General features: G+C 42.1%; 6 protein-coding genes and 1 long non-coding RNA gene across 8 annotated transcripts; 4 read left to right on the top strand and 3 right to left on the bottom strand.

The window, feature by feature from the left end:
* Positions 1 to 140: 140 nt before the first annotated feature.
* Positions 141 to 3,883, top strand: LOC132259030 (uncharacterized). Of its 2 annotated transcripts, none has more exons than XM_059756568.1 (6): positions 141 to 532; positions 631 to 716; positions 2,589 to 2,755; positions 2,816 to 3,078; positions 3,131 to 3,328; positions 3,395 to 3,883. In XM_059756568.1, exons 2-6 carry the CDS (start codon positions 665 to 667, stop codon positions 3,471 to 3,473), a joined length of 759 nt encoding a protein of 252 aa, XP_059612551.1. In that variant the 5' UTR covers positions 141 to 532; positions 631 to 664; the 3' UTR covers positions 3,474 to 3,883. The 2 variants fall into 2 exon arrangements, with proteins under 2 accessions (XP_059612551.1, XP_059612559.1); XM_059756576.1 differs by having other exon boundaries at positions 3,158 to 3,328; positions 3,395 to 3,875.
* Positions 3,884 to 3,963: 80 nt separating this feature from the next.
* Positions 3,964 to 5,448, bottom strand: LOC132258976 (ribosome biogenesis protein WDR12 homolog). The gene is made up of 3 exons (XM_059756543.1): positions 5,336 to 5,448; positions 4,204 to 5,271; positions 3,964 to 4,125 (listed from the first exon to the last, which is right to left on the bottom strand). Exons 1-3 carry the CDS (start codon positions 5,392 to 5,394, stop codon positions 3,984 to 3,986), a joined length of 1,269 nt encoding a protein of 422 aa, XP_059612526.1. The 5' UTR covers positions 5,395 to 5,448; the 3' UTR covers positions 3,964 to 3,983.
* A 75-nt stretch (positions 5,449 to 5,523) lies between these two features.
* On the top strand, positions 5,524 to 6,914 carry LOC132259021 (uncharacterized). The gene is made up of 4 exons (XM_059756556.1): positions 5,524 to 5,639; positions 5,701 to 6,130; positions 6,196 to 6,439; positions 6,503 to 6,914. The coding sequence occupies exons 2-4, from the start codon at positions 5,718 to 5,720 to the stop codon at positions 6,776 to 6,778; spliced, it is 933 nt and encodes a 310-aa protein (XP_059612539.1). The 5' UTR covers positions 5,524 to 5,639; positions 5,701 to 5,717; the 3' UTR covers positions 6,779 to 6,914.
* A 176-nt stretch (positions 6,915 to 7,090) lies between these two features.
* Positions 7,091 to 10,297, top strand: LOC132257017 (pre-mRNA-processing factor 6). Its single transcript, XM_059753688.1, has 4 exons — positions 7,091 to 7,257; positions 7,323 to 7,382; positions 7,448 to 9,464; positions 9,676 to 10,297. Exons 1-4 carry the CDS (start codon positions 7,160 to 7,162, stop codon positions 10,294 to 10,296), a joined length of 2,796 nt encoding a protein of 931 aa, XP_059609671.1. The 5' UTR covers positions 7,091 to 7,159; the 3' UTR covers position 10,297.
* A 129-nt stretch (positions 10,298 to 10,426) lies between these two features.
* On the bottom strand, positions 10,427 to 11,681 carry LOC132257022 (uncharacterized). Its single transcript, XM_059753703.1, has 2 exons — positions 10,945 to 11,681; positions 10,427 to 10,881 (listed from the first exon to the last, which is right to left on the bottom strand). The coding sequence occupies exons 1-2, from the start codon at positions 11,469 to 11,471 to the stop codon at positions 10,440 to 10,442; spliced, it is 969 nt and encodes a 322-aa protein (XP_059609686.1). The 5' UTR covers positions 11,472 to 11,681; the 3' UTR covers positions 10,427 to 10,439.
* Positions 11,682 to 15,035: 3,354 nt separating this feature from the next.
* On the bottom strand, positions 15,036 to 16,941 carry LOC132256276 (uncharacterized). The gene is made up of 3 exons (XR_009468213.1): positions 16,673 to 16,941; positions 15,577 to 15,717; positions 15,036 to 15,521 (listed from the first exon to the last, which is right to left on the bottom strand). It is a non-coding gene; the product is annotated as an uncharacterized LOC132256276 (long non-coding RNA).
* A 3,725-nt stretch (positions 16,942 to 20,666) lies between these two features.
* LOC132256388 (neprilysin-4-like) lies at positions 20,667 to 24,102 on the top strand. Its single transcript, XM_059752781.1, has 4 exons — positions 20,667 to 22,315; positions 22,383 to 23,411; positions 23,469 to 23,748; positions 23,815 to 24,102. Exons 1-4 carry the CDS (start codon positions 20,955 to 20,957, stop codon positions 23,989 to 23,991), a joined length of 2,847 nt encoding a protein of 948 aa, XP_059608764.1. The 5' UTR covers positions 20,667 to 20,954; the 3' UTR covers positions 23,992 to 24,102.
* Positions 24,103 to 26,399: the final 2,297 nt, after the last annotated feature.

Here is a 26,399-nt window from a genome sequence, read left to right as displayed (position 1 = left end):
ACAAGTTGCAGTGAAACGTAGAAGAAACACGTAATGCTGAACACGCCTGAAAGTTGATGTGTTGGCTGATGATATGGTGGAATTTCCAGGGATTTCCAGCCATTCGATCTCCCCTCCAACATAAATTGAATTGTCTTCGGTGACAAACAACATGGAGAGCCATTTGATGGTAACAATTCGGTGAGGGAAAAGTGTTTGTGATCCCAAAAGCTCGCCATAGTTGCACGCAACAAGAATGACGCTCTAGATCGGACAGTTCCTTCAATTCATCTCCAACCGAACTATTGTCTTATCAGTGCGGAGTGTGGCTGGGATTGAGAGCGCGACGGAGTGAGGAGAAGTTGTGTGGTGATTGATAAGATATTAATGGAACATTATCAAGGTTGATTCGTTGGATGACGGAGTGAAAGAAGAGCGACAGTGCAAGACTTTTATTTCATAATTAAACTTGTTTCGTGATTGTTGGGCGCCTTCGGAAAAAAGGTGGACAAGAAGAATTTGTGCTGGTCAATTTGTTGGAGAGTATCAATTGGTAAAAATGGTTTATGTTCTGTAATTAGGAACTCACTGACTTGTCTTTTTGCCTTCACACTATCAACCTTTATTTCTCTCTTCTTTTCGTCTTTACAGGCAGAAGCGAGTTTATCGAACGAGTCGCGCAAAGATGGATATGACAATTACCCTTTGTTTTAGTGTAGTTCTTCTTGGGAATTCCGGTAAGAGTCACTCTTTATTAATCCCATTAATCTATTTGAGGAAAAATTGCCACTAGTCTTTATTGAATGATTGAGATGGGATTTTTCGTAGCTAGCAGGCCAGTACATGCGAACCCGGGCGCATCACACTCTCAATTTATAGGGCAACATTTCAATGCACTTTCCAACTCGCGAGAGCAAAACAAGAGCGTGGAGAGAATTCAGGCTCGGGGAATGTCTGTGAAAAGTGAAACGGAAAAATGCGCAAAAGTGATAAACAAGCGGAGGAAAAAGGTTCTTGAGGTTCTTGAGCGAAATAAGAGGGAATCACATGATAAGGCCCATCGGTACCAATTGAATTAAAATCAATTGTGCCTTCAGATAAAGACAAAAGTGTAGAAATGCGATATGTAATCAGCGTTTTATGACGTCCCACGCGATCACTTTACCACAATTTGTTGTTAGCTGGAAAAGTGAGCGATCGTGGACGATGATCGTCGCGGGTACTTAGCATTTTCTCTAATTGCCCACACGATCGTGCACTCCTCTCGCACTACTGTGTGTTGGTAAAGTCCGAGGAGTGACCGAATATTTTTGTGGATGATTCAGACATCATCACAACGTAATTCCGTGCGGCCTATCTTATCCGCGAGGGCACTTTGGGTGGGAGAGAAAGCACTCGACCCTAAATACCCTCGACTTGGGCTAAAAATAGACTCGCGCTGGACAAATAGCCGCGAGGTGTTTTTCTCTCTCTCGCTCGTTCGATGAAAATATGCCGCCACATTGATTCGAGCTCAGCACGGGATGTTCTTATCTCAACAGGTTTCTCACTCTCTGCCTCCCGAACAAAAACACCTTCTCTAGGTTCTCTAGTAAATGTTACGAAAGTTGAGGTCGCGACTATATCATCATAGCTCATTTTGCCTGCTTTTTTTGTGTGTGCGAGCGCGCGCGCGCGCGCCCGCCAAAAGGACGCTGCGACGCAAAGTTCTGAGAATTGAGACGAGTATTTTTCTCAAAAATTCATGCTAATTGAATAAGAGGTGTAAACACTGGTAGAAAATGTTGATTCCGTTATTGCAGTGACCTTCACACACATTATTTACGGCCTTTCAAGATCATTAACGCCACTATTCGAAATGGCTCTTGTTCCTCTTTCGAATGATCACTCAATTAATTGTCTTCGTCACAGCTATCAAAAGACCTTTCTAGGAAGAACACGAGGGGGATTACCAGCGAGATTTCATCTGCGTAGTTATTCACAGGGCAGTGCAATTGAGATGCGAGCATCAACGGCGGATTTTTCTGGCTGGAGCTGGAACGGTTTTTTGCTCATGTGAATGGCCTCTCTTTGCGATAGGTGGCTTTTCCCTAAGCTCCACGAGCATCATCATTTATTTACCAGTCGTTGAAATTCATTCACTGCTGACGTTATTTCTGAACTTTGGAAATTCCTATTCGTACAAGTGGTATTTAGAAATAAATACTATTACCTTACTCGCTCGTACATCTTCATAACTCTGTGTTTTATTGTATTAATACTGCTTGCTCGCTGTATGAAACGATAAGAAGAAAAATGCACCCAATTTATATATTACATCTCCTTATCTTCTCGTAAAAGAGTACATGAGATGATTTACAGCACACACTTTAAGCTTTAATACAGCTTTCATTCTTCAACGCTTAAAAAGTATCTCTTTGTGCAGAAGAAGAGTTAGTGGGAAATAAAGTAAACACCTGCACGCGCTGAAAAGGAATGAGATGTTCCTTGAGAATATTCTTAGTGACAATGGAATTGAGTGAATGTAATGCATTTAGCGGAAGTGTTTGTATTAAGGCGCTTTTCTTTGCACATATAAAGTGTGTCTAATGGGAAAATTGCTCTTCCAGTGGCACTGGCGCATGACGCATCGACTGAAGCATCAACAATACCGTCTAACAAAGTTCCTCCTCTCCTGTTTCCCGAAGATGACTCTCAGTACAGAATAATCACCCAGAACGAGACTGCCATCCAACACATTCTTGCAATAACGAGCAAGGATGATGTCATTCGTAATGTAAGGATGTGTTATATTGTCCTTCTGCGCAGATTAATAAGTGCTTTGATCTATTTTCAGATTCCTCTCACGGAAGGCCAATCTTCAACTGCGGAGCTCAAGACTACAGTGCAGACGGAGAAAGTGGAAACTTCTCCATTAACGCCCACAAGGGCGATTCAGGAGAAGGATTCATCTTCTGAAGTGGACTCTGATGAAGCGAAGGACGAGGATGACGCAAATTACTATGAAGACACCACGGATGATCCTAAGGAGGAGGTGGAGAAGATTCAGAGTGATGGAAAGTACAAGACAGACGAGGAGCTGGAGGAACAATTTAACAGGTATTTCTGGAACGAGTAGCTCAAGACATTCTAAAGATCGAAAAGCTAACAGTGGAATTTCTTACAAATCTCAACACAGAAACAGCGATAACGAGGAGAAGCAGAAGTCACAGGAAATAGTTGACATTGTGGTAGATTATTCAGCCGAAATGGATCATACTCACATTGTGGCAATCATAGCCGTGGTGACAATCGCTATTTTGGCATTTGCTGCCTATTTCGGGCTCATTTACTGGAGATATCATCTACAGTGAGTTCAGAGATGTACACTTTCTAATATGAACAATCATATTAATTCCAATTGTTGAAATTGCAGAAAGATATATGGCTCGCGACAACGCCTCGTCACTGAAGATGATTGGTATCACAATGATTCGAGGGACTTTGAGATTTAACATCCCCATTTAAGCTAGTCAAATTTTCCATTTCTGTGTCCAATGCTGTTGAACTCTTGCAATCATTGCTGAAAGCCATAAATTCGGTGATTGTTTCTTAGAAGCGCTATGACGGAGGGAAGAGCAATTATATTTTAAGAAACACTTTACAAACTAATGAACAACGCGAAATCGACTGATACTGAGGTATTCCTATGATAAGAAATAAAGCAACGCTATCAGTTATAATCTGTAGAGCATTTACTACAATTCTAACATATTATTTTTAGCCTGGGCGATTAATTTTAGATACACACCATGATTTGTCATTTTTATAAATATACCAATGATGGATTTATCTCTATATTATCGTTTGTCCAGCAGAGACTACCTTTCACGAATAAATATTCAATATTCTTCAACACCACGGGATTTCCCGCACGATAAGTTTATAAGTAGCCATTCAAAAATACCACTTTAGTCGAAAGCGTCACCTTTATTATCTTTCCCGTTCATTTTCTTGCCATCTCTTTAGCTTCTCACCACTTTTTTCGACTTGAAGATCCTCACTGTATTGTCAGCACCTCCAGACACCATATACTTTGGATTGGACCAGTCGCAGTCCATCACTTTCTCCTCATGCCCGGACAAATCATAGAGTGGAGCTTTTGGGCTGCAAAGGGAGGAAACGTACAGGGTAAATAGACTTATCTGGATGGACATTCAAGGCGAAGGAGCTTGGATTTCCTACCTCCTCATATCCCACAGCTTCACTTGGTTATCGTATCCGCCAGAGATGAAGAGGTGCTCCTCAGTTGACGACCAATGAACCGTCTGCACCCATTGAGAGTGGCCCAAGTAGGTGTTCTGAATGGTGTGTGTGGCTCCTTTACTCCCCCGCGGATCATACAAGCGCAGATTCTTGTCCGCCGAACACGTAATGATAAGTCCACTAAGCTTGGAGAAGTGCACATCGAAGAAGGACTTGTTGCCGACAATCTCGCTCTTGAGGCCTTCCAGTGAGAGATCCCACAGTTTCATCGTGTGATCCCAGGAGCCGGTGAGAATGGTTTCGTTATCCACCCACTGAACAGCAGAAATAGCCTCTTTGTGACCCTGCAGCGTTAGGATTGGAGTTCTAGTCGCCCCCTGATCCACTCGGGCCTTTTTGGCTGTTCCTGCGTCGGCACCGGATTCATTCGGCACTGCTGACCACACCTTCAGCATCGTATCCCAACTTCCAGTGGCCATCTTCTGGATATTCTCGCTCACATCAACGCAGTCGATGCCTCTCTCATGCCCTCTGCACACACACAAGCATTCAGCTGTGTTCCTGGCTATATTCCATCCCCACATCATTACTGTCTGATCCTGAGATGCGCTCACAAATACACCCAACTCTGCATTTAGCGAAATCCACGATACCGCCTTGATGGGAGAACTGTGTCCGGAAATCGTGAGTTTGTGTTCTCCCTTCGCTGTCCAGATATTAACAGTGCTATCGTAGCACCCAGTGAGGATCCAATCATCCCTACACTTCACTGCCGACACCCAGTCATCGTGGATCAGACAATCTTGTGGCTCTGGTGATGGAAATCGCTCCACATACTCAATGTCAATGACATCCTCAAAAGAAATGCCCAACTGCTTCAAATGATCCCCAAGATTCAGCCTCAGGAACTCGCCGACTGCCAAGAAATCAAACTCTACACCTTTGTGACATGAATCTGCCTCTTGCAACAGAGTATTCACGAGGGTGTTCAACTCTTCAGTGGTTACATTTGCAGCGATTGAGTAGGGAATGTCCGGAACAGCATACCTGGTCAAAGAGCACCCCATAAGCAAATTGTGAGGTTAGGTACAATAACAAAATTTTTACTCACTGTTTTTGCTTGGTTTTTAGCTGTATCTGCAGCTGCCCTTCGACCATATCCATTCCCATATCGTATAAATCACCAAAATCAACTATTTCAGATAGTTTTCAGTGGACTTTTAGAGGAAAATTGCCGAAAAACAGCGCTTGTAGGAAAATGCGTGGTCAAAACAAAACCTTCACTGACAGCGCGAGGCGGCCAACAATTTTGACAGAACGCGATTGGAAAATATTTTGCCAACCAGAAAATCCGTGTTCTTTCCGGGTAGATCTTCAATAAATCATTGAAATCGTACATTAAACGATACATTGAAGTGAGTATTGCAAGGATGTACAAAAGTTTGGAAGAGTTTCTTAAGGGGAATGTATTTTAAGGCGAAACTCCCGTAAGCATGGATCAAATGCTGCCGAGTCCGGGATTCTCCATCCCCAGCATAGGCACCCCACTTCATCAGCCTGAGGAAGATCAACAGATCCTCCCGAATGCCTACCAGCAGCAGCAGCAGATGCAACCAATGGCAAGTTCTCTCAGCACCTTCGGAAGACATACAGCGAGTGTCTCGGGCATTGAGGCGCCGCCCCTGCTTCCGGCGCCCACTAAGAGCATGCACTCCTTCACACCCAGCTACGTGACGCCGCAGAGTATGATGCAACCACAGACGCCGCAGAGTATGATAGCCTCGATGACACCCCGGACGGAGAATCGTGCCGAAAGTGTCAATATCCACCAAACGATGGGGCCTGCCACGCCGATGACCCCCATGACACCCGGGCCAGCGGACTCGGGCATCATTCCTCAGCTGCAGTGAGTCAATTGGCCGCTGAGCACTAAACTCAAATGAAATTGATCTTTATTGCTCTTCTCCGCAGAAACATTGTCTCGACAGTCAATTTGAACTGCAAATTGGATTTGAAGAGAATCGCCCTCCACGCGAGGAATGCAGAGTACAATCCAAAACGTTTTGCGGCTGTTATTATGCGCATCAGAGAACCTCGCACCACAGCTTTGATATTCTCGTCTGGGAAGATGGTGTGCACGGGAGCCAAGAGCGAGGAAGACTCTCGATTAGCAGCCAGAAAGTATGCGCGAATAATTCAAAAGCTGGGATTCACAGTGAGCATACTATGGAGTTGTGGAGTAAATGAATGTTGTCTAATAATTTGACTTATTTTACAGGCGAAATTCCTGGACTTTAAAATCCAGAATATGGTGGGAAGTTGTGATGTTAAATTTCCAATCCGCTTGGAAGGCCTCGTACTGACACACTCCAAATTCAGCTCCTACGAACCGGAACTGTTCCCTGGACTTATCTACCGAATGGTGAAGCCTAGAATAGTGCTTCTGATATTCGTGTCTGGAAAAGTGGTGCTCACTGGGGCGAAAGTGCGCCAGGAGATTTACGATGCCTTTGATAACATCTACCCGATTCTAAAGAGCTTCAAGAAGCAGTAAACGGCCACAAATATGCTTAAGAATTAAGTCTTTGACCGATTTCCACATCTCTAAAAATAATTTTCAAGTATTTGGGAATACATAGTTTTAAATTCATAACACTTGTACCATTAATGGAGAAAAATGATACAAACCATGCAAACTGTTTTAATTGAAAAAAAAACATTACTTAGTCTATTTCCCAGGCAATGTGAGCCAAAATTTTAAGGAAAGAAATTTAGGGAAGAAAATTCCTAACTGGTTATTTGATTTCATATATTTGCAGTAAACTTCAGGTTGAATGGTTTTAGTACGTATACCAGTCACGTAGTGGCGCAGCAGTTCTGATGTTTTGAGATACGTTTTCTGGGAAGCTACAGTTTTTAGTGAATTCAAACAGAAATGGCTACTATTCCAGCGTCAGCTTTAGCTAATCGGAACAAGAAACACTTTCTAGGCGTTCCGGCACCATTAGGATATGTGGCTGGTGTTGGGAGAGGGTAAAACCATAAAAGTTTTATTCTAACCTCTAAGTTTGTTTATTGTTAATTTTCTTCTGTTTCAGAGCCACAGGATTCACTACACGATCAGATATTGGTCCTGCCCGGGATGCCAATGACGTCTCGTGAGTATCTACTCTTAAGTATTACATTTTAGGAAGTTTACTAAATACTCAATTTGTCTGTCTAGGGACGATCGACACGCTCCTCCGGCGACCAAGAGGAAGAAGAAAGAAGAGGAGGAGGAGGACGATGAGGATCTTAATGATTCAAACTATGACGAATTCACAGGATACAGTGGATCTCTCTTCTCAAAGGATCCCTATGACAAGGATGACGCAGAAGCTGATGCCATTTACGAGTCAATAGACAAGAGAATGGATGAGAAGCGCAAAGAGTACAGAGAGAAGCGTCTGAAGATGGACTTGGAGAAATATCGCCAAGAACGCCCCAAGATCCAACAGCAATTCTCCGATTTGAAGAGAAATCTCGTAGAGGTGTCAGAAGAAGAGTGGCAAATGATACCCGAAGTGGGCGACAGTCGCAACAGAAAACAGAGAAATCCCAGAGCCGAGAAGTTTACTCCTCTTCCGGACAGTATTCTGTCGAGGAACATGGGTGGAGAGACCTCGTCTACCTTAGATCCACGATCCGGGCTGGCATCAATGGTTCCCGGAATAAACACTCCGGGAATGTTGACACCAACGGGAGATCTGGACCTGAGGAAGATCGGTCAGGCGAGGAATACGCTAATGAATGTCAAATTGTCCCAAGTGTCGGATTCTGTGGCAGGACAGACAGTTGTGGATCCCAAAGGATACTTAACAGATCTCCAGAGCATGATTCCCACGTATGGAGGGGACATAAATGACATCAAGAAGGCGAGACTGTTGCTCAAAAGTGTACGAGAGACGAATCCTAATCATCCTCCGGCCTGGATTGCTAGTGCCCGTCTTGAGGAAGTGACAGGAAAGATTCAAATGGCGAGGAATCTTATAATGAGGGGCTGCGAAATGAATCCCCAGAGTGAGGATCTTTGGCTCGAGGCAGCTCGTCTTCAGCCAGCGGACACGGCCAAGGCAGTGATCGCTCAGGCGGCTAGACACATCCCCACATCGGTGAGAATATGGATCAAGGCTTCGGATCTCGAGGATGAACTGAAAGCCAAACGTCGTGTGTTCAGAAAAGCCTTGGAGCACATTCCCAACTCTGTGCGACTCTGGAAGGCTGCAGTGGAGCTTGAGAATCCCGACGATGCGCGAATTCTGCTTTCTCGAGCTGTTGAGTGCTGCAATACGAGTGTGGAACTGTGGCTAGCGCTGGCGCGCCTGGAAACATATGAAAATGCCCGAAAAGTATTGAACAAGGCTCGAGAAAACATCCCCACGGACAAGCAAATCTGGACCACGGCTGCAAAACTCGAAGAAGCTAATGGAAATATTCACATGGTGGAGAAGATTATTGACAGGGCATTGGTTTCACTCAGCGCTAATGGCGTGGAGATTAATCGAGAACAGTGGTTCCAGGAAGCCATCGAGGCTGAGAAATCTAACGCCGTACATTGCTGTCAAGCCATCATCAAGGCAGTGATTGGTATTGGAGTTGAAGATGAGGACAGAAAGCAGACCTGGATTGATGATGCCGACAATTGTGCCAAGGAGAATGCTTACGAGTGTGCGAGGGCAGTTTATGCTCATGCTTTGCAGATCTTCCCGTCGAAGAAGAGCATCTGGCTGAGGGCAGCGTACTTTGAGAAGAATCACGGAACCCGTGAAAGCCTGGAGTCACTGCTGCAGAAAGCCGTGGCTCACTGTCCCAAATCCGAAATTCTCTGGCTCATGGGAGCCAAGTCCAAGTGGTTAGCAGGTGACGTTCCCGCTGCCAGAGGCATTCTCTCTTTCGCCTTTCAGGCTAATCCCAATTCTGAGGATATCTGGTTAGCTGCCGTGAAGCTGGAGTCGGAGAATCAGGAGTTTGAAAGGGCCAGACGACTTTTGGCTAAGGCCAGAGCTTCGGCTCCAACGCCACGGGTCATGATGAAATCCGCCAAGCTTGAGTGGGCCCTGAATAAACTCGATGCGGCTCTGAATCTGCTAGAGGAGGCAGTGAAGGTGTTTCCTGACTATCCTCGCTTGTGGATGATGAAAGGACAGATTGAGGAGCAGCAAAAGAAGCCAGATCTCGCGACGGAAACCTATGGACTTGCGGTGAGTCTCTCTCATGGTCATTAATCTCTACCATAAATTCGGGCCACTGTTTAATTATAACCAAAGTGGAGAGAGTTGAACAAAGAATGGGCTTAAAATAGATAAGAGCACTTTGCTAGCTTGTTTGCTTCATTGTGATCATAATACGTAGAGGTAGATCCTAAATACCCTGAAATCCATATTATAAATCATACTCTCTTTCAATCAACAGCTCAAGAAATGTCCAACTTCGATCCCACTGTGGCTCCTGATGGCGAAGGTGGAAGAGAACCGAGGAGCCTTGACAAAGGCGCGATCAGTACTTGAGAGAGGTCGTCTCAGGAATCCAAAGACGTCGCTTTTGTGGCTTGCCGCGGTGCGAATAGAACTACGAGCTGGCTTCAAGGATATGGCCAATACATTGATGGCCAGGGCTCTGCAGGAGTGTCCAACGGCCGGGGAGCTCTGGGCTGAGTCGATCTTCATGGAGAATCGGCCGCAGCGCAAGACAAAATCAGTGGACGCTCTAAAGAAGTGCGAGCATGATCCCCACGTATTGCTGGCTGTGTCGAAGTTGTTCTGGTCGGAGCACAAGATTCAGAAGTGCAGAGATTGGTTCAACAGGACGGTGAAGATTGACGCTGATCTGGGCGATGCTTGGGCGTATTTTTACAAGTTTGAACAACAACACGGCACTGATGCTCAGCAGCAAGATGTCCTGCATAGGTGCATCGCAGCAGAGCCCAAGCATGGCGAGGAATGGTGCCGAGCGAGCAAGAATATCGCCAATTGGTGTTTCAAGACACAAGACATCCTGTTGACCGTGGCCAAGGAGGCCAAGTGTCCGAATTAGTTTGCAGTTTCTTGCTAATATTACACTGTATTTCAAGACGTATAATACATATACACTAAATTAGTCATTCAGAAAATCCAAGAGGGGGTGAAAAGAAACGCAGGATTTGTAAAACCGTGAGCGAATGGCAATCAAAACGTCCTCTATTCGGGGACCTTGGTCAGATACTCGAGTGTCGATAGGCATGCAGACATGCTCTCGTAGTCATTGATCATATCGTTGATGTGAGAGGCGAGTGTGCCGAGGCGCTCCTCGCCCAGGAGCTCACCCGCCTGTTGGAGGCACGTCTTGCAGTGGAAGGCGAGGATCTTGAAACAGTGCCGACGAACGGCATTGTGGGAGTGATTCTCCCAGTCCGGTGTACTCCTTACAATTGGCCAGGCCATGAGGACGTAATCGAGGAGCGCGTCGAAGTGTTGCGACTGACTGAGGAGGGTGGATTGATCGGAGATGGCCTTCTTCAGAGCAGTCAAATGAAGGTGTGCTCGTGAATACGACACACTGTCGTTCTTCTTAACCAGTCGCGATGACGGAAGGCTGCGATATATATTCTTCTTCAAGAGAACCAGTTGCATCTCGAAGGGTCTGCAAATGAGATGACATGTTTAGAAAAACCTCAAAAATGAGACTGTCAAGATAAGGAATTACTTGATGTCTGGCACAGGAAGTTCATTGCGAATCACTTTTTCAAGGCTGGCATTGTCCCTGACCAGCTTCTGTATGATCATAGCTAGTTGTTCCTGGGTGTATCCTTTGAGATATGTCGCCAGTGAAGTCTGAGTGTTGATTTGTGCCACGGATTTCTCCTCAATTCGCAGTTTCTTCGTGTCTTCGAGTATCATCTTGGGACACACGGGTGATTTGGTGTCGTTCATTAGCAGCCTCTTGCGTGGGGAGCTCCTCAGCACCATCTGGGACATATTCTTCGTTGGCGTCTTCAGCGGAGAGGCCTTCTTCCCGGTGGTTTTCTCCTGTCCTGGCGACCATGTCAGCGAAATGCTTCGTCGCCCACGCTGACGTATCACGATCTCATCCGGCGATGGCACTGGTGAAGCAAAGCTACGCGACAGGTTGCTGTTGGGACTATCCAGGAGGGAGTCGTCCAGGAAGAGATTGTCCGATGTGGGCGGCAATTCCTGCAGAGCGGAACGTCGCCGCGGCATTTGGGTTGTCATATTCTTTGTAGTCCAAGTTCACAAATATGCCCAGAAGCCTCCAGACTGCAGTGTCTGTGCTTGACTACGAGTGTCCTTATGCAGAAATACTCAACTCTGGTGATGCAGGACAAGAGTTGGTATTGGAAAAATTGCCAAAAAATTGCTCACAGAAAAGACAACACAAAAATCACCAAAGCACATCCAGATGCCGAAAACGCGCCAAAAAGTAGGGTTAACGTCAGTGTGACAATACCCAGTTGGCGAAGTCCTTCGGAAATATTCAGTCTTCATACTGAACCATGTATTTATAAGGTATACACAGTACTGATATTTTCGAAACAACAATCAACTGGCAAATCAAGAATTTTGTTAGAAGAAAAGAATTCAAATGATTCCAATAATTCCCATTATCTTCGCGATTGACCAACTGTTGAATTTGCTGAACAATTCCATCGCGCAAAGAAGACAATAAATTCCTTTATTCTCCACAAAACCAATTGTTGCTTAAAATAGTTCAACTCATTCGCGATGTCCAAAAAGTCAAAAGGCACGTTCTCGTTGCTCCCGAACAAAAGAATTTTCCACGGTGGAAAAGTGAGCGAAAAACTACAAGCTAAGTGATTTGTTATGCGTTCGTGGATTGAAATGAATGCGAAATGAGTGCTTAAAGATGCGGAGAGCAAAAGAGGGAGGAAAAGCGAGTGAATTGTTCTAAACATAAATTGGGTCCAAGAATAGAAATTAAATCGTACATCTGCTTTGCACGGCAACACGCGAGACGCTCGTGGTAGTGCATTGCTGAGCATGTGCTGTGAAATACGGGACGTGATCTATACTTGAGATTAATGGGAATTTTAGTTTGGAAGTTTTGGTGCCAAATTCACAAAATCCGGCACAATTTCCGCTGACCGGAAATTGAATATTTTCAGATGATTTCAACAGCTAATTTTCCTGCAAGTTGCCAATTAGAAGCACGTCTGATTTACACACTTTGCGCAACAAATCATGCCGCGATATATATATTTTGAATGCCAGTCATGCTGAAGGAAAATATCAAATTTATGAATTTGTGTATTATCAACATCCCGTTCACAAACGCGTTAATTTATTGCGCTTTAATTTGCTCATTAAGATAAGTTCTTTATCATGAAATTGGTAGGAGATCATGCTTATTTATGTGGCGTGAAGACCCTAAAGACCTTTGACTCCGCGACACCAATAAATTTAGGAACAAATCTCACCGCTGCTGAGGCAAAGTCAACTCAAGCAGACACTTCAAGGCAAACAATGAGCCGAGGAGGCAAAATGATTTGTCAATTAGAAAGGTTCTTTGTCTAATGGCTGAATAAATAATTCATATCTATATACGCAACATTTTATAAGGCTCTGGCATCTCGTCTGTGCGGACTTAGAAATTGCGATTACCTGGCAAAAATGGATGCCACCATCAATTCCAATTCCAGTCACATCGGAAGTGTGGATGGCAGTTGGTAGGATGAAGAAGGAGAAACGCATCGAACACACTTGCAGAAGGTGGCAACAGATGCGGAATTTTAATTCTTGCACATTGATTGCAAATAAAGGCCATCAGCTCTCTCTCTTCTTGCCATCACAGAACTCGCAACACGTGTTGCACATGCGGAAAAAGTCGTCACATATTAAACATTGTGAGCTCAACTTAATTCATCACATAATTCAACAAAATATTAATCGATATCGACAGCGATGTGAATATTAACTCACAATGTTGCAAAGATGGAAGGAATGAAGTGCAGTTTTAAAAATATCAAACTGCCTTATTTAATGAATCGAAGGCATTTTTATGTTCAGTTGGAAAGGTGGAAACGGTAAAAACCTACAAATGAATTGAACTTTAGAGTTTGTAGTATCGGGGCAAGGTAAGGAGATCCCATTATATCTATAGTTAAGCCCCATTTGTTGCGGAAACTGTCCCATTTCCAGAGATCAGAATGAAAATCATAGCCTAGAAATTCTTAACTGAAAGGCATCAAATGCACCGGTTCACATTTGGAGATCAAATAAACACGAGAAAATTTGTATAACTTCACAGTTTTTTTCCCGCGCGTTCACTTTTGTCAGTTGAATCATGAGGGGAATGATTGTCACCCGAGAAAGAAACTCATAGTTCTTTTTTAGACGGAAAAGACAAGGGAGAATGCTTGATGTCGCGGAATACGAGAGCGATGGTGCGGGTAAATAAATAAAATGCACATGTGTGCACCATTGACGAGATATGTGACATGATTCTTGAGCAAGCCGACAATTCACCCAAAAGATATTTCATTCAGGGAAATCATATTGAAGTCATTTCGTGTAGAAATTTGCCAAAATCGAAATTTATTTGCAAATTTTGCTGACATGTTTTGTAAATATTGCCGAAGATTTTTGTATCAACGCCAGAGAGACCCAAAACGTCTTTCGCGTGCCGCAAAAAATGAGGTCGTGGCTATGAATTTATTGTCTTGTCCCGGATTTCAATTTCCCCCCAAAGAAATTAAGTTTGTTTTGGGGTAAACAAATCATTAAAATTTGTCCCCTTTTTCGCACTGATTAGAGATGTTTTTGTTCCCCATATAATTTGGAGTGAAAGATTTACAATCGACATGTGCTGAACAGCACGAAATTTCCGCATCCTGCATTCTGGATTTGTCATTATTATCCATCTGCAGTCGCACCTCTCGGCATTTCCTCCTCAATTTTTCGACACCACGGAAAAAGTGTCGTTGACAACAATCTTTCCGGCAGATAAAGAAGCATAAAGTCCCAGGAAGTGAGTCAGTCGTTTGGGTGACAGGGACTCTTGTGAAGGATCACTTTCACGGTGAAGAGGAAATGCTTGGGAATCAAAGAGTCGACTTTGAGAGAGAGAGAGAAAAAAACGTCAATTGAGAAGGTTGAGAAAGAGAAATTTCTCAGTGAAAAATCTCCATCTATTAATAGAATCATATTTATCAAATCATATACGAGTTCTTTTCTCCTCCTCTCTTGGCTGCTGAGCAAAGAGAATTCTGGCTTTGGTACCCTTGAACCACTTCAAGCGTTCTTAACGCAGTCTTACATGATCCAACATCGCTAGAAAACCACTTATTGATACAAAACATGGTAAAGGTAGCACTTAAATATTTGATATGCAGACACCATCTATAGACACAATATTAATGATGATGGCTTAATGGACTCGCATCTGTCTTAATCTCCTTGGAAATTCATGCGATCGCAACAGCGAGTCAAAGATGATTTCACAATGAATCAATTTCCTTGTTAATGAAGACGAAGAAGACATAAAATAAATGCGAAAATAAACCAAATGTCGGATTTTATAACTATCTGCTTAAATACGATCATTTGGAAAGATGTTAAGCAGAATAGTTTGCATAGTGCTTCCAACAATAAATGACGAATTCACTAGAATTGCACTCACAATCAATGTTCTTCAATTTAGAATATCATTCAGTCAGTCGAGTCTGTTCATGGTTTTTTCCTTTCCTCCACATAATATCCAAGGGGGGTCAATGAAAGATCACCCAGAGATTTTACAATGTGTAGCCATTTATTTGCCAGTACCAGAACCGAAATGGAAGAACAAAAGGCGGAATAATACAAACTGACAGAGGAAGATTATATGTAAAATTTATCGGGCAAAAATAATCAAACGACACGTTACAATGAAATATGATTGCGCTGAAATAATAACAGTGAAGATTACAGAGTCAGAATTTCCTTCTCTGTAACAATTCAATCAATCATTTTCTCCTGCATGTATAGTTCGGAGCATAACAATAATGCTTTAGTACTTGAGTGCTTTTCCTTACTCGTTGACTGCGAGAAAATGCATATACGAATTTCATACGAAGCCAAGGATAAATGGAGAGTTGTATTTAAAATAATTTTAGAGTACCGATGACGCTGTGCCGCCAGCCATTCAATCATTCCTCTTTCGGATCTCGAATGGAGCCTGATCTGAGGGAGGGGTTGAGATGAGAGTCTCAGTTTTTGCTCATTATAAACCATATGAGAAATGACTGGGTGAGGGCAACAGTAGGAATCCTGCGGTGAAAAATACAATGTAATTGATTGTCATCACGAAAGATAAATTACTAACCTCATGATTGCCAGCGATTATCATAATTTAAATAAACACTCTCTGTGTACGTGAAACTAATTGGGCAGTGACTCTTCGTGAATGCCAAGCGCAGAGAAGATGCATCAAATTGACTGCTAATATTCTATTAGGCGACTGCATCTGGAATTGGACAGATTCCGCTTGGGTTGGAGCAACAAATTGAACCTGACACAATATATTGTGGACCCATAAATATGCATGTGTGCACACGCATTTTGACCGGATACAACCAAGTTCAACGATCAACATTGATTTGTTAGCGCCGAGTTCAGTGGATGCTGTGAAGTAGGAGGAGATCTCCTAAATTCATGAGGCAAACACGGCATTCGAGAATCATGGAGTTACACTGCACGATCGAAGTCTCCGATCAATCCCAAGGCGCTATTCTTCATTTCAGCCAATTTGTATCCACTCAGCTCCACGGCTATTACCACGTTCTAAGAATCGTGACAATTGAGTGTATATTTTTCTCTTGATTTCACTCTTTTCAGCTACAATTTATCAAATTTCAAATGATTGCAAATTCATGGGGTGTACTGTTTAGATGAATTTACAAGAAGCCCACACGCAAGAGAAATTTAGCTCTTCATACAAATTGTCCCGCATACAATTTCTATAGTGTTGACAAAAGCCCAAAACTCACATTAATGCCGCGATAAATTGAAATATAAGATCTATTCAATTAAATTTTCGACACAATGCGCAATTACGATGCGAGATTACCATCCGCGTGTCAAAATGTTGTATTGTGATCGTAATCGCGGTGATACGCCAGAGAAGTGAATGGGAGCACCATCGAAAATATTTCTGTGATCCCCATCAAATCACATGAACATGACTCTACAAGACATTTTGGAGGGAATGCCACCATGCAAAGTGCTTCGTAACTGTGTGATGGACATGCTGGAGTCATTGCGTCACATGTCTAATGTGGTGACCACAGATTAGAATTTATCAATTTCTTCAAACCATTTTCCCAGCGTGAGTTTTATTGGTGAGCATGCCTCTATTGTTTCACACAGGATTAAATTTGGGCGCTTGCAGTAAAAAAAATGACAATTTGTAATTAAATCACCTCAGACGGTGTTTCTAGCCGCAGTTCAGGCGTGGGTGGTAGGGCGAGAGCGGCGGTTTAATTGACTATTCATCTCACACGAGACTGCACGCCACACGAATTCAAAGGGGCAATATTGGAATTTTTGGCAGAACTCTATCTTCCGTTCGGCGATTACACATTGATGGCTGAGCTACTGGTTCTCCATGTCCAAATCCTGGATGGGCCTTTGGCTACGCAGCCGCCCAAATCAGGGGAATCGCATGGCGGGTTCGTAATGTATTCACACAGAGTGGCTAGAGAAGAATAAATAAGCACCATTTGATTTATGCACAGACGCCCAATGTCTTATGTATACACAATTTATGTACTCAACACACTCTAGGAGATATTCACGCACCTCCTCACCATCTCTGGGCATTGGTAGTTGGGCCACGTTCCCATGTCCAGACCGAACCTGCAACGCCGAATGAAAATGATAAGAACAAATACCTCTTTTGCATCTCCAGTCTCAAGGCGCCTTCTTCATTCCGGGCACCGCGTCTGCACGGAAAATTTCTCTCTGTGTCATTAATACGAATGTGGATCAATTTATCATTCCATATTTAAGCATTCACAGTAAAGTGATAAGTTTGGGAATTCCATGTGCAGCGATAATTTCCTCTAATCTGTGGTCGTATAATTAAGTGTTATTCATACGCGCCTTCCAGATATTACGATGGCTCAAGTGATTTTACAATCGAATTATTATCAGTTCCCAAAAATAACACATATTTTACGTGCCCCAATCGTTTCCTTGAGGGCTTTTACACTCAATATGCACGAAATCGCGGGCAAAAAACATGGGTCTAATCAAAAACTTTCCAATCCGAATACCTCGATCGCAGCCAGGGAGTGGGCCCACCTCACATTCCACTTATGCTGATTCGCTGCTGTGATACACGCACACTGATAGCACACCAGTAATAAAAAAAACTGCGATACCTTCGACAGTAAATTGGAGAATGCATTAAATGCGACACGGGAATGCTTGATAAGCTCCCAGTGAGTGATTCTAATCTTTAGTCGGTTCGAAAGGAATTGCGTATTATATTTGTGGTGTAAACGGTTTCCGCTTATTTCAAAGTCTCTGGGTTCTAAGATAATTTAGAGTATTTGTGTAACCTACGAGGAGACCTCTTTGACCGTAATGTGAACTTAAAAGTGATCCTAAAGATGGTATTCTGTCCTGGGAACATATAAGTATATACAACACAGCAATGACAATATTATTAGTTTACTTCGCCATTTCATTTGGCACTACCATCATTTTTTCTGATAATTTATTCCCTATTCTTTTACGACTGCTCATTTTCATGCAGAACGTGCTCATATGAGGTACTCTTCGGCCGAATGCCCAGTGAATCCTTATGCCCAGGTGTTCAAACACTGGATTTCGTGTCTTGTGCATCCCCAAACGCCGGAGAATGAACAGCATTGGGCAAACACTGTAGCTCACAGGTAAATAAAACTCACGAGAGAGTCGATTAAAAAATATCAACGACCACGAGCGGAAAATATAAGTAAAAAACCGTTTTCGTCTTGAAATCATCTCTTATCTATATCTCTCGGGGAACGTTTTTTTCTACACTTTTGAGACGAGATATGCGAAATGGAAAGCATTCACGGTCAGTGCTTCGTCTGAGACGATTATTAATTCTGCACATGATAAGAGTGGACACAAGAAATCATTTTGGTGGCGAAACAATACACTTTTTTCAGGCTCGGCAGTCAGTGGGCAGGAGAGTTCACGCTGGGTAAAGATGCACGAGAGATGCCTGAAGATGCTCAATTCGCAGTGCTGATTTATGAACTCTCCTGGTACAAGTTAAATTGTTTTGACCTCTATCATTTACGGCTGTTGAAACCATTAATCACAGACCGTATCTGAACCTGCTGTATTATATTTCAACACAGTGTCACCAAATGCAACATTCATCAAACTGTCTTCATTTTCTCACATATCCAGTGACAATTTTTACGTGGGTAATTGTAGAAAGGCTAATGTTTCTCGTTAGGCAGGAAGAAAAATTTATTTTTGTCTTCAGTTCAAAGATACTATCGCTGAAATATACTGAAATATTTCGTCATGCCCTTATCAGAGAATTGCCAAAGAACCTGAGATATGCTTGACCTTGCTTTCACCTATTCCAAAAAATGCTATTATTACCATCCTTCTTCTGATTAGACCGTTTTATCACAAAAACCAGGCGAAACAATACAAATGAAAATAACGCATTGTGAATTGTAATAAAATCGGCTGTTGCTTTACACAATAATCAGAATTCCAGGAAACTTTTCTTTATAATAAACACAATAAATATAAATTTATGACTTTTTGTGAAACAAAATGCACGATAAAATACAGACTCATAGTTAAAATTAAAGCTCACGCGTATGAAACTGCCACAAGAAAATCGCATGTGGTTTTGTGCTGAAACATGCTTAAATTTTACCGCCAAACTGTCTCACTTTGCAAGCCATTAGCTTATTATCTGCCAATTGCTAAGAGACCTATAAAACTAATCTCGCATGCAAAAACCATCCACTTAAATCATATCGGATGTTTATAATTTCTCACGAAAGTCATCATGAAAAACTGGTCCAACGTGAAACACTATACTTTTGCCCAAAGAAGTCAGACCTTCGAAGAGGCAGCATTTGGCATGAGATTTGGCCGACCTTGAGATGCTGGGACACATGCTAGAAGTGTTCTTGTGGACCCATCATTTGTCTGTCAAATAAAATTTTGCGGTTTCACAGTCGTCGGGTTTTATTGAAGAACAATCCTCACGCTCTGTCTCTGGCTTGCAGCACTTTTTGCACGTCTGAGAGGGCTATAATTGTGCGTGAAAAACACAGAAAGCTAAACCAAATGAATAACTCTATGTAGGAAAAGAGATGAATAAGAGGATGTGGGTTTAAAAGGCTTAAATCACACCGTTTATTTTTCTCCCATTTGTTGTGTGGCCAGTGAAAAATGCTATATAAACATGACGATCGTCTTGCTCACCATGAAAACTTCACCAGAACCACTCTGAACATTTCGGCTTTGACGCACTTTGAGTAAAAATTAATTCAACGCCCGTAAAAACGACACCCACGAAATGAGCGTTTTCCAATTTTGCAATAAAACATTTATAAGCAGACACTTTTTCCCCATTTATCCTGAACGGAGTGTTTTCCAATTTGATGTGTGGCTTCGTTCCGAAACATAAACCATTCCTTTGCGCACAGATGCGAAGCCAAAAATAAGCATATATGTGCACAATTATGTGTGAAAGAAAACCGCAAATCGTAAGATTATTCTTAGCCAAATGCACGATAAGTTGAACGCTTCTAAATAAAACCCACCCTCGCAACAGTTGAATTTTAGCGATGGAAAATGGAATTGTAGTTTCACATATACATGAAAACCGTAAGAAAACAGCACGACTGATGCAATATTTATGCGAAATTTTCTTTGGTTCTATTAAGTTATCACTTGAACATGTTTTCTGCAAAGTTTTTTAATATCAGAAAATTAAATATGGTAAAACCCCGAGTAAATTTAACAGCCATAATATTAACTAATCACATGGTTCACAATTCTGCAGATGACTGCTAAGGAATTCTGCATATTGCACTTTATGGTAAATAAAGTAGTTGAGAGCTGAAGTGGCAATCATTGAACTTCACTTTCAATTGCAATAAATTCCCGCCACACGGTTATTCTCCAAAGGAACCAACATCTTTCAACCACATGCAGTGCCAATGTGCCAGAGATGGTGCCAAATGAGATTCCAGAATTGATTCTCTCCAGCCAGACTCAACAGAGAGAGAGGGAGAATTTCCAATGAAATTTATTTGCCTGGGTCCACAAACCACTTATCGGAATTCGCTTAATTGATCTGACGGTGGGAAAGGGGCAACAATTCATAAAGCCTGGGACGAATTTCTCTTATTGATTGTCCCACCAAGTTATACGAGATCAGTATGGAGTGATAGTGCGACGAGCGGAGGCTGGAATATTATAATCAATGCGTATTCTGCAAGCGATGTCGAATTGACTTAAATTGGTTCAACGAGATCAAATTTGTGTCAGTCTTGTGTGATAGCAACACCCCGCACAGAGTTATTCCAGTTGCTGGAGCTCTCCAGACGTGCTCTTCTCTAGAATCGCATCTTCAGTTATCGGAAAAGTATCTACCGGGCGAGTGGTCCATTTTTCGCCACTGATATCGCCAATGATCGTGACTGTGAGTTACTGAGTGTGTTGCTTGTGATGAGATCTATTGAGTGGCGATACAGTGACAGTGGCTCCTACGGCGATGGGTGCAAATTGGGTGTAAACAGGGCCACAGGACGTCTGCAATGGTGCCCAGGAAGCAGATGCATTAGATTTCTCGTACTCATTCCTGCCACTCTGCTCTCCGTCATACTGATATGTGTCCTCTTGACCCATTTTGACATGCCCAAGGGCGTCTCGCACAACTCCCACAACTTCATTTCCATCACCACTAATCCGCAGTCTAATGGGCAATTGCTTGAAAGTCAAGGATCGCAGAAAAAGTGTCATATGGTCCGCTTTAGGGTCCATGAAACCCTCGACATTGGCGAGAATGATTTGCTGAAAGACATCCGAACATCTTTTATTCCTTCTGAATCAGTTATTGTGCCTTCAAAGTGTCTCGAGGATGAGGGAAGTGCCAATGATGATGGGGAGGAACATAACCCCGATGCCACAGATTCTATTGATGAAGTTGACGTCACCATTCACACTAAAGACAATGCGCAAATCAGTTTATACCAAAGATTTAAGAGGAACATCAATGATACTCTCAAAGAGACTGAGCAAAATCTCATCTCTATGGACAAGGAAACAAATAAAACCTCTCAGGATTTGGATAAATCTTCTATTGGCGATTTCAATTCCTTCTGGCAAGAAATTAATGCCAGTCCAGCGAAAATCAGAGAAAATCAGGCTCAAATGATGCGACAGTACATGGACATGAATGCTGATCCTTGTGAAGATTTCTATCAGTACGCTTGTGGTAATTGGGAAAAGATGAATCCTATCCCTAAAGACAAATCTGTTTATGATACATTTGAAAAATTAAGGGAGAGTCTGGATTCTGTCCTTAGAGAACTCCTAGAGGCCCCAGTAGAACATCTCACGGAAAAACCAACTGACGCAATAACACTTGAACCCACGGTCGTCCTAGACAACAATCAGGACCTCGATGCTGAAGCTAGAAGCACTGGAGTACGAAAAAAACGTCACCATTTTAACTATTTCGAAGATGCAGGAGATGAAGCTGAGATCAAGGCTAAGCAACTTTATGGATCTTGCATGAATCACGATTTATTAATGGAAAAGGGAATTACTCCTCTACTAGAACTTCTCGAAAATCTCGGTGGGTGGCCAGCATTGGATCCTCAGTGGAATGAGACCAACTTTGATTGGCTTGACCTCAGTGCTCATCTCAGACTCTACAATAATGACCTTCTCATCATGGAATGGGTGGGACCTGATATAAAGAATTCTAATGAAAATATTGTCCAATTTGATCAAACAAGCCTAGGATTGCCCACAAGAGATTACTTCATATTAGAAGCAAATTCTGTTTACCTCGAAGCTTATAGGTAAATACACAAATATTTGAATTACACAGATCGTTTCTCTCATTTTTTCTTGATTTTCATCTTGCAGGGAATACATGTCGAAGATTATAGAACTTCTTGGCGCCAATAATGATTCAGCTCAGAAATCATCTTCTGAAATAGTTTCCTTTGAGATTCAGCTGGCCAAAATCACGATGGCTTCTGAAAAACGGCAAAACATTTCACTTTTATATCGGAGAATGAATATCTCAGAACTAATGGAATCGATACCTGGCATTGACTTCAAGCGCTACCTGACAATCGTACTGGAGCGCGAGGTGGGCGAGAACGAGACAGTTGTGATGTACGCCTTGGATTACATGAAGCAGCTTGTGCAGCTCCTCAGCGAGACACAGCCACGGACAATCTCCAATTATTTAATCTGGAGATTTGCCAAGCATCGTACCGGCAATTTGGATGATCGCTTTCAAGAGGTAAAGCAAAAATTCTACTTTGCTCTGTACGGTCGAGAGCAATCACCTCCGCGGTGGAAAAACTGTGTCACCCAAGTCAATACCATTATGGGCATGGCTTTGGGAGCAATGTTCGTGAGAAGATACTTCGATGAGAATAGCAAGGAAGACACTCTCCTTATGACACAGGAGCTCCAAGAGAGCTTCCGAGAAATCATCAATGAGACCGACTGGATGGACTTGCCGACGAAGCACCTGGCAGAGGCCAAAGTGGACGCCATGTCCCTCAAAATTGGCTATCCAGACTACATTCTCTCACGTTCAGAACTCAATGCTAAATATATCGACATGAAAATAGATCCACACAATTACTTTGGAAACTCCCTAAATGTTCTCAAGCACCTCACAAGGACGGAACACGCAAAATTGGGGCAGCCAGTAAATAAAACAGCATGGAATACGGCGCCGGCTATCGTGAATGCATACTACAGCCGCAACAAGAATCAAATCATGTTTCCAGCGGGAATCCTTCAGCCGCCCTTCTACCACAAGCACTTCCCTCGCGCCCTTAATTATGGCGGAATTGGCGTGGTTATCGGGCACGAAGTTACACATGGATTTGATGATCGAGGACGATTGTTCGACAAGAACGGAAACCTTTTCAGGTAATTTTGAAAGCTCTATGAAATTTTACATGTTGAGAACACTTAAGTGTTTTGCAGGTGGTGGAGTGAAACAGCCATCAATAACTTTCAGCAGAGGACCAATTGTTTAATAGCGCAGTATGGAAATTACACAGTATCTGAGGTGGGAATTCCTGTGGATGGCACAAACACACAAGGGGAAAATATTGCGGACAACGGAGGGATGAAACAAGCGTTCAGAGCATATAAGAAATGGTTGGGCAGACCAGAGATGACCTCTGATGAGCTGGAAGACGAAACACTACCTGGATTTGGAAATTACACGAATATTCAGCTCTTCTTTCTTAACTTTGCCCAGGTGAATCAATATTTACAGCGAAGATATAAAGACTCAGTAAATTATCCTTATTTTATGTAAATTAAGGTTTGGTGTGGAGCGATGAGAAAAGCCGCAGTTGAGGTCAAACTGAAAACGGCCGTTCACAGTCCTGGAAAATTCCGTGTCATCGGCACTCTATCCAACTCCAAAGACTTTCAGGTAGCCTTCAATTGTTCAGCAACATCTCCTATGAACCGTGCCCAGAAGTGCAATGTCTGGTGATCGCCAAAGAAGCTGGAGAGCTCTCAATGTACGTCCCACTGTGATTGTATTAATTTGTGTATCTATGAATGTACGAAAGGATTGAGATATAAATGACAAAGTTTATTAGAATCTCTGTGCATTTATTGCCTCGCTGCTGGCTAATTCTCAGGATCACTATATGGAATTGAGATGAGAAATATGTATTATCGTAACGAGTTGTCGCCTTCGACCTGTCTTTGCGCAATATTTTTCACGCACATCAGTCGCAATTGCCTCATTGTGACGCCGTATTATTTCATTGAAGTACAAAATGGTCCCCTCAAACGATTCAATTACATGTAATTTAAACTTAATTATATGATTTGGTGTTATCAATAAAAGTGTTGTGTAAAGACGGGAGATTTGTTTCCATCATCATCAACTTTTTAATTGAGCCCATCAATAAATATTAATAATACACGACGCTTGCGTGATACTATTTGCAGAACAAGGCTTGAGCATGATTTATTGCCCCACTTTATTTATTTTCTCGAAAAGGTATCCATTTTTACTTCACTACAAAGTGAAATCTTCTCTTCCTAAGACATGGCATTGATTTGATGTTTAAATGCAATTTACACTAAGAAGAATTTATAGGTCTGGGACCTCACTTACAATGCCTTGGGTATTCCAGTGTCTTCTCCATTGACAATTCTGCCTCATGAGATCTAATGATATTTATTAAAATGAATTCATTGTTCTGATTCTGGTCAATTATTCAATTTAGCGAATTAAGTTGAAGACAACTTGCTTTGAGTCTCTCTCAAGTGTAATTTCTTCGAGTAATTGTACCCATATGGAACGAGGGAGAGAGAGATTGAGATGAACTAGATTTGTTTACGTCCAATACCAAATAGCATTTTGTTATCATATTCACATTTTGCCTCAATTACAATATTACACATGATATAATTCAATATTGTCCAGCACCAGGAGCGAATCAGACGCAGACCTTGGTGGTGTCATTATTCATTTGATGAAAAGTGTCTCTGGAAGAGTTGACTTGTAAATAGAAAGATTGATATGCCACGGTTTTACAACTGCCTTGAGAAGGAGAGAAGCTTTTGAGAAAATTCGGACATGTGAGAAGCAATTTCCCTTCACTCAATTGCAGTACAAAAGTTACCTTAATTCGATTGAATAACATGATTTCCTTCTCATCTCGTTCGTACGGTATAGTAATTTTAATTTTAATTTACACCACTACAACTTTCCGATGTCAACTGACTGTAATTTTACCATCATTTCAGGCATCTTTCGCCATTATTGACATTTCCTCTATGTAATTTACGGCCAGTCATAAAATTCCGCCAATTAAATGGCAGGTAATTGCAAGTTTTTATATACAAATCGTAAAATAAATAAAATACGCAAAAAATCTATTAAAGATATTGAAAACACTCAATTTTACTATCTTGTTCGTTGTGTGAACTCGCGACAAGTGGTTAAACAGGGGAACATCCTCTTTATCTGTTAATCTTTGGCAAATGTTTTATCATCGTAAAATACGAATTGCATTTCATAATGATTGATTTACTGATGAAGATGTGTGTGCACTGCGGCACCTTCGTACGTCCCGTCTTATCTCTTTGATGTGGTGAGTCTTTCATAAATACCAATTGAGCGAGAGCGAAGAGTCAAAATAACGCGTGACGATATACAAATAATTTCTGTCTAGGGATTTCAACTTCAACATGCACGGGATCAGAAGTAGCGCTAGAGGAATTCTAAAGTCTCGCTCTTTAATTTATATGGATGGATGAGTGCTCATAAAAAAGGACCACCCGAAATTTCTTCTCCACACTTCATTAGGATTTATTATAAGAAGACTAATCGCTATACATTTATTCAAATTGTCTTTCTCCACAAAAATCTATTTGCTCAGTGAGGTGGAAGAAAGACTTGTAAGCAGTTTATTCAAGCTTTAAGGGATTTAATTAATGATGTGTGTGTGTGTGTGTGTTGAGTAACGGTTGACATTTAATATTTCTTTAATCTACATCATACCACGAATAAACAAACGGCCTAGTGAGAAAAATTAATCGGATGATCTTATGGAAAATCCAAGATTACCTATTCATATAAAGCATTTTTTCAACTTCCTCGAGAAAAAAAAACTCTTGTATTTTGAGCGAGGATCATTTTCATGAAAGAAAAAAAAACCAATTTCACGCCAGTGAAAGATACTTCCTCCTCAGAAGCTGGATCAGTCACATGACAAAGATACACATTTCCAAGGAGACAAATTAAGTGCTGTAATTGCGCTACTTTGTACTCCTGCTGTGCATCTTGTTATTTGTCTTTGCAGCCCCAGCTTCCGGAGAAATTGCCTACGAGAAACTAAAATAGGCAATTAATAGCGACACGCAACACATCTCACGGTGACA

The sequence above is a fragment of the Phlebotomus argentipes genome, unplaced genomic scaffold, assembly GCF_947086385.1.
Source record: "Phlebotomus argentipes unplaced genomic scaffold, Phlebotomus argentipes genome assembly contig_6, whole genome shotgun sequence".
NCBI classification, from domain to species: domain Eukaryota; kingdom Metazoa; phylum Arthropoda; class Insecta; order Diptera; family Psychodidae; genus Phlebotomus; species Phlebotomus argentipes.
Note: the sequence above shows the minus strand (reverse complement) of the source record. Positions and strands in the feature narration are given on the sequence as shown.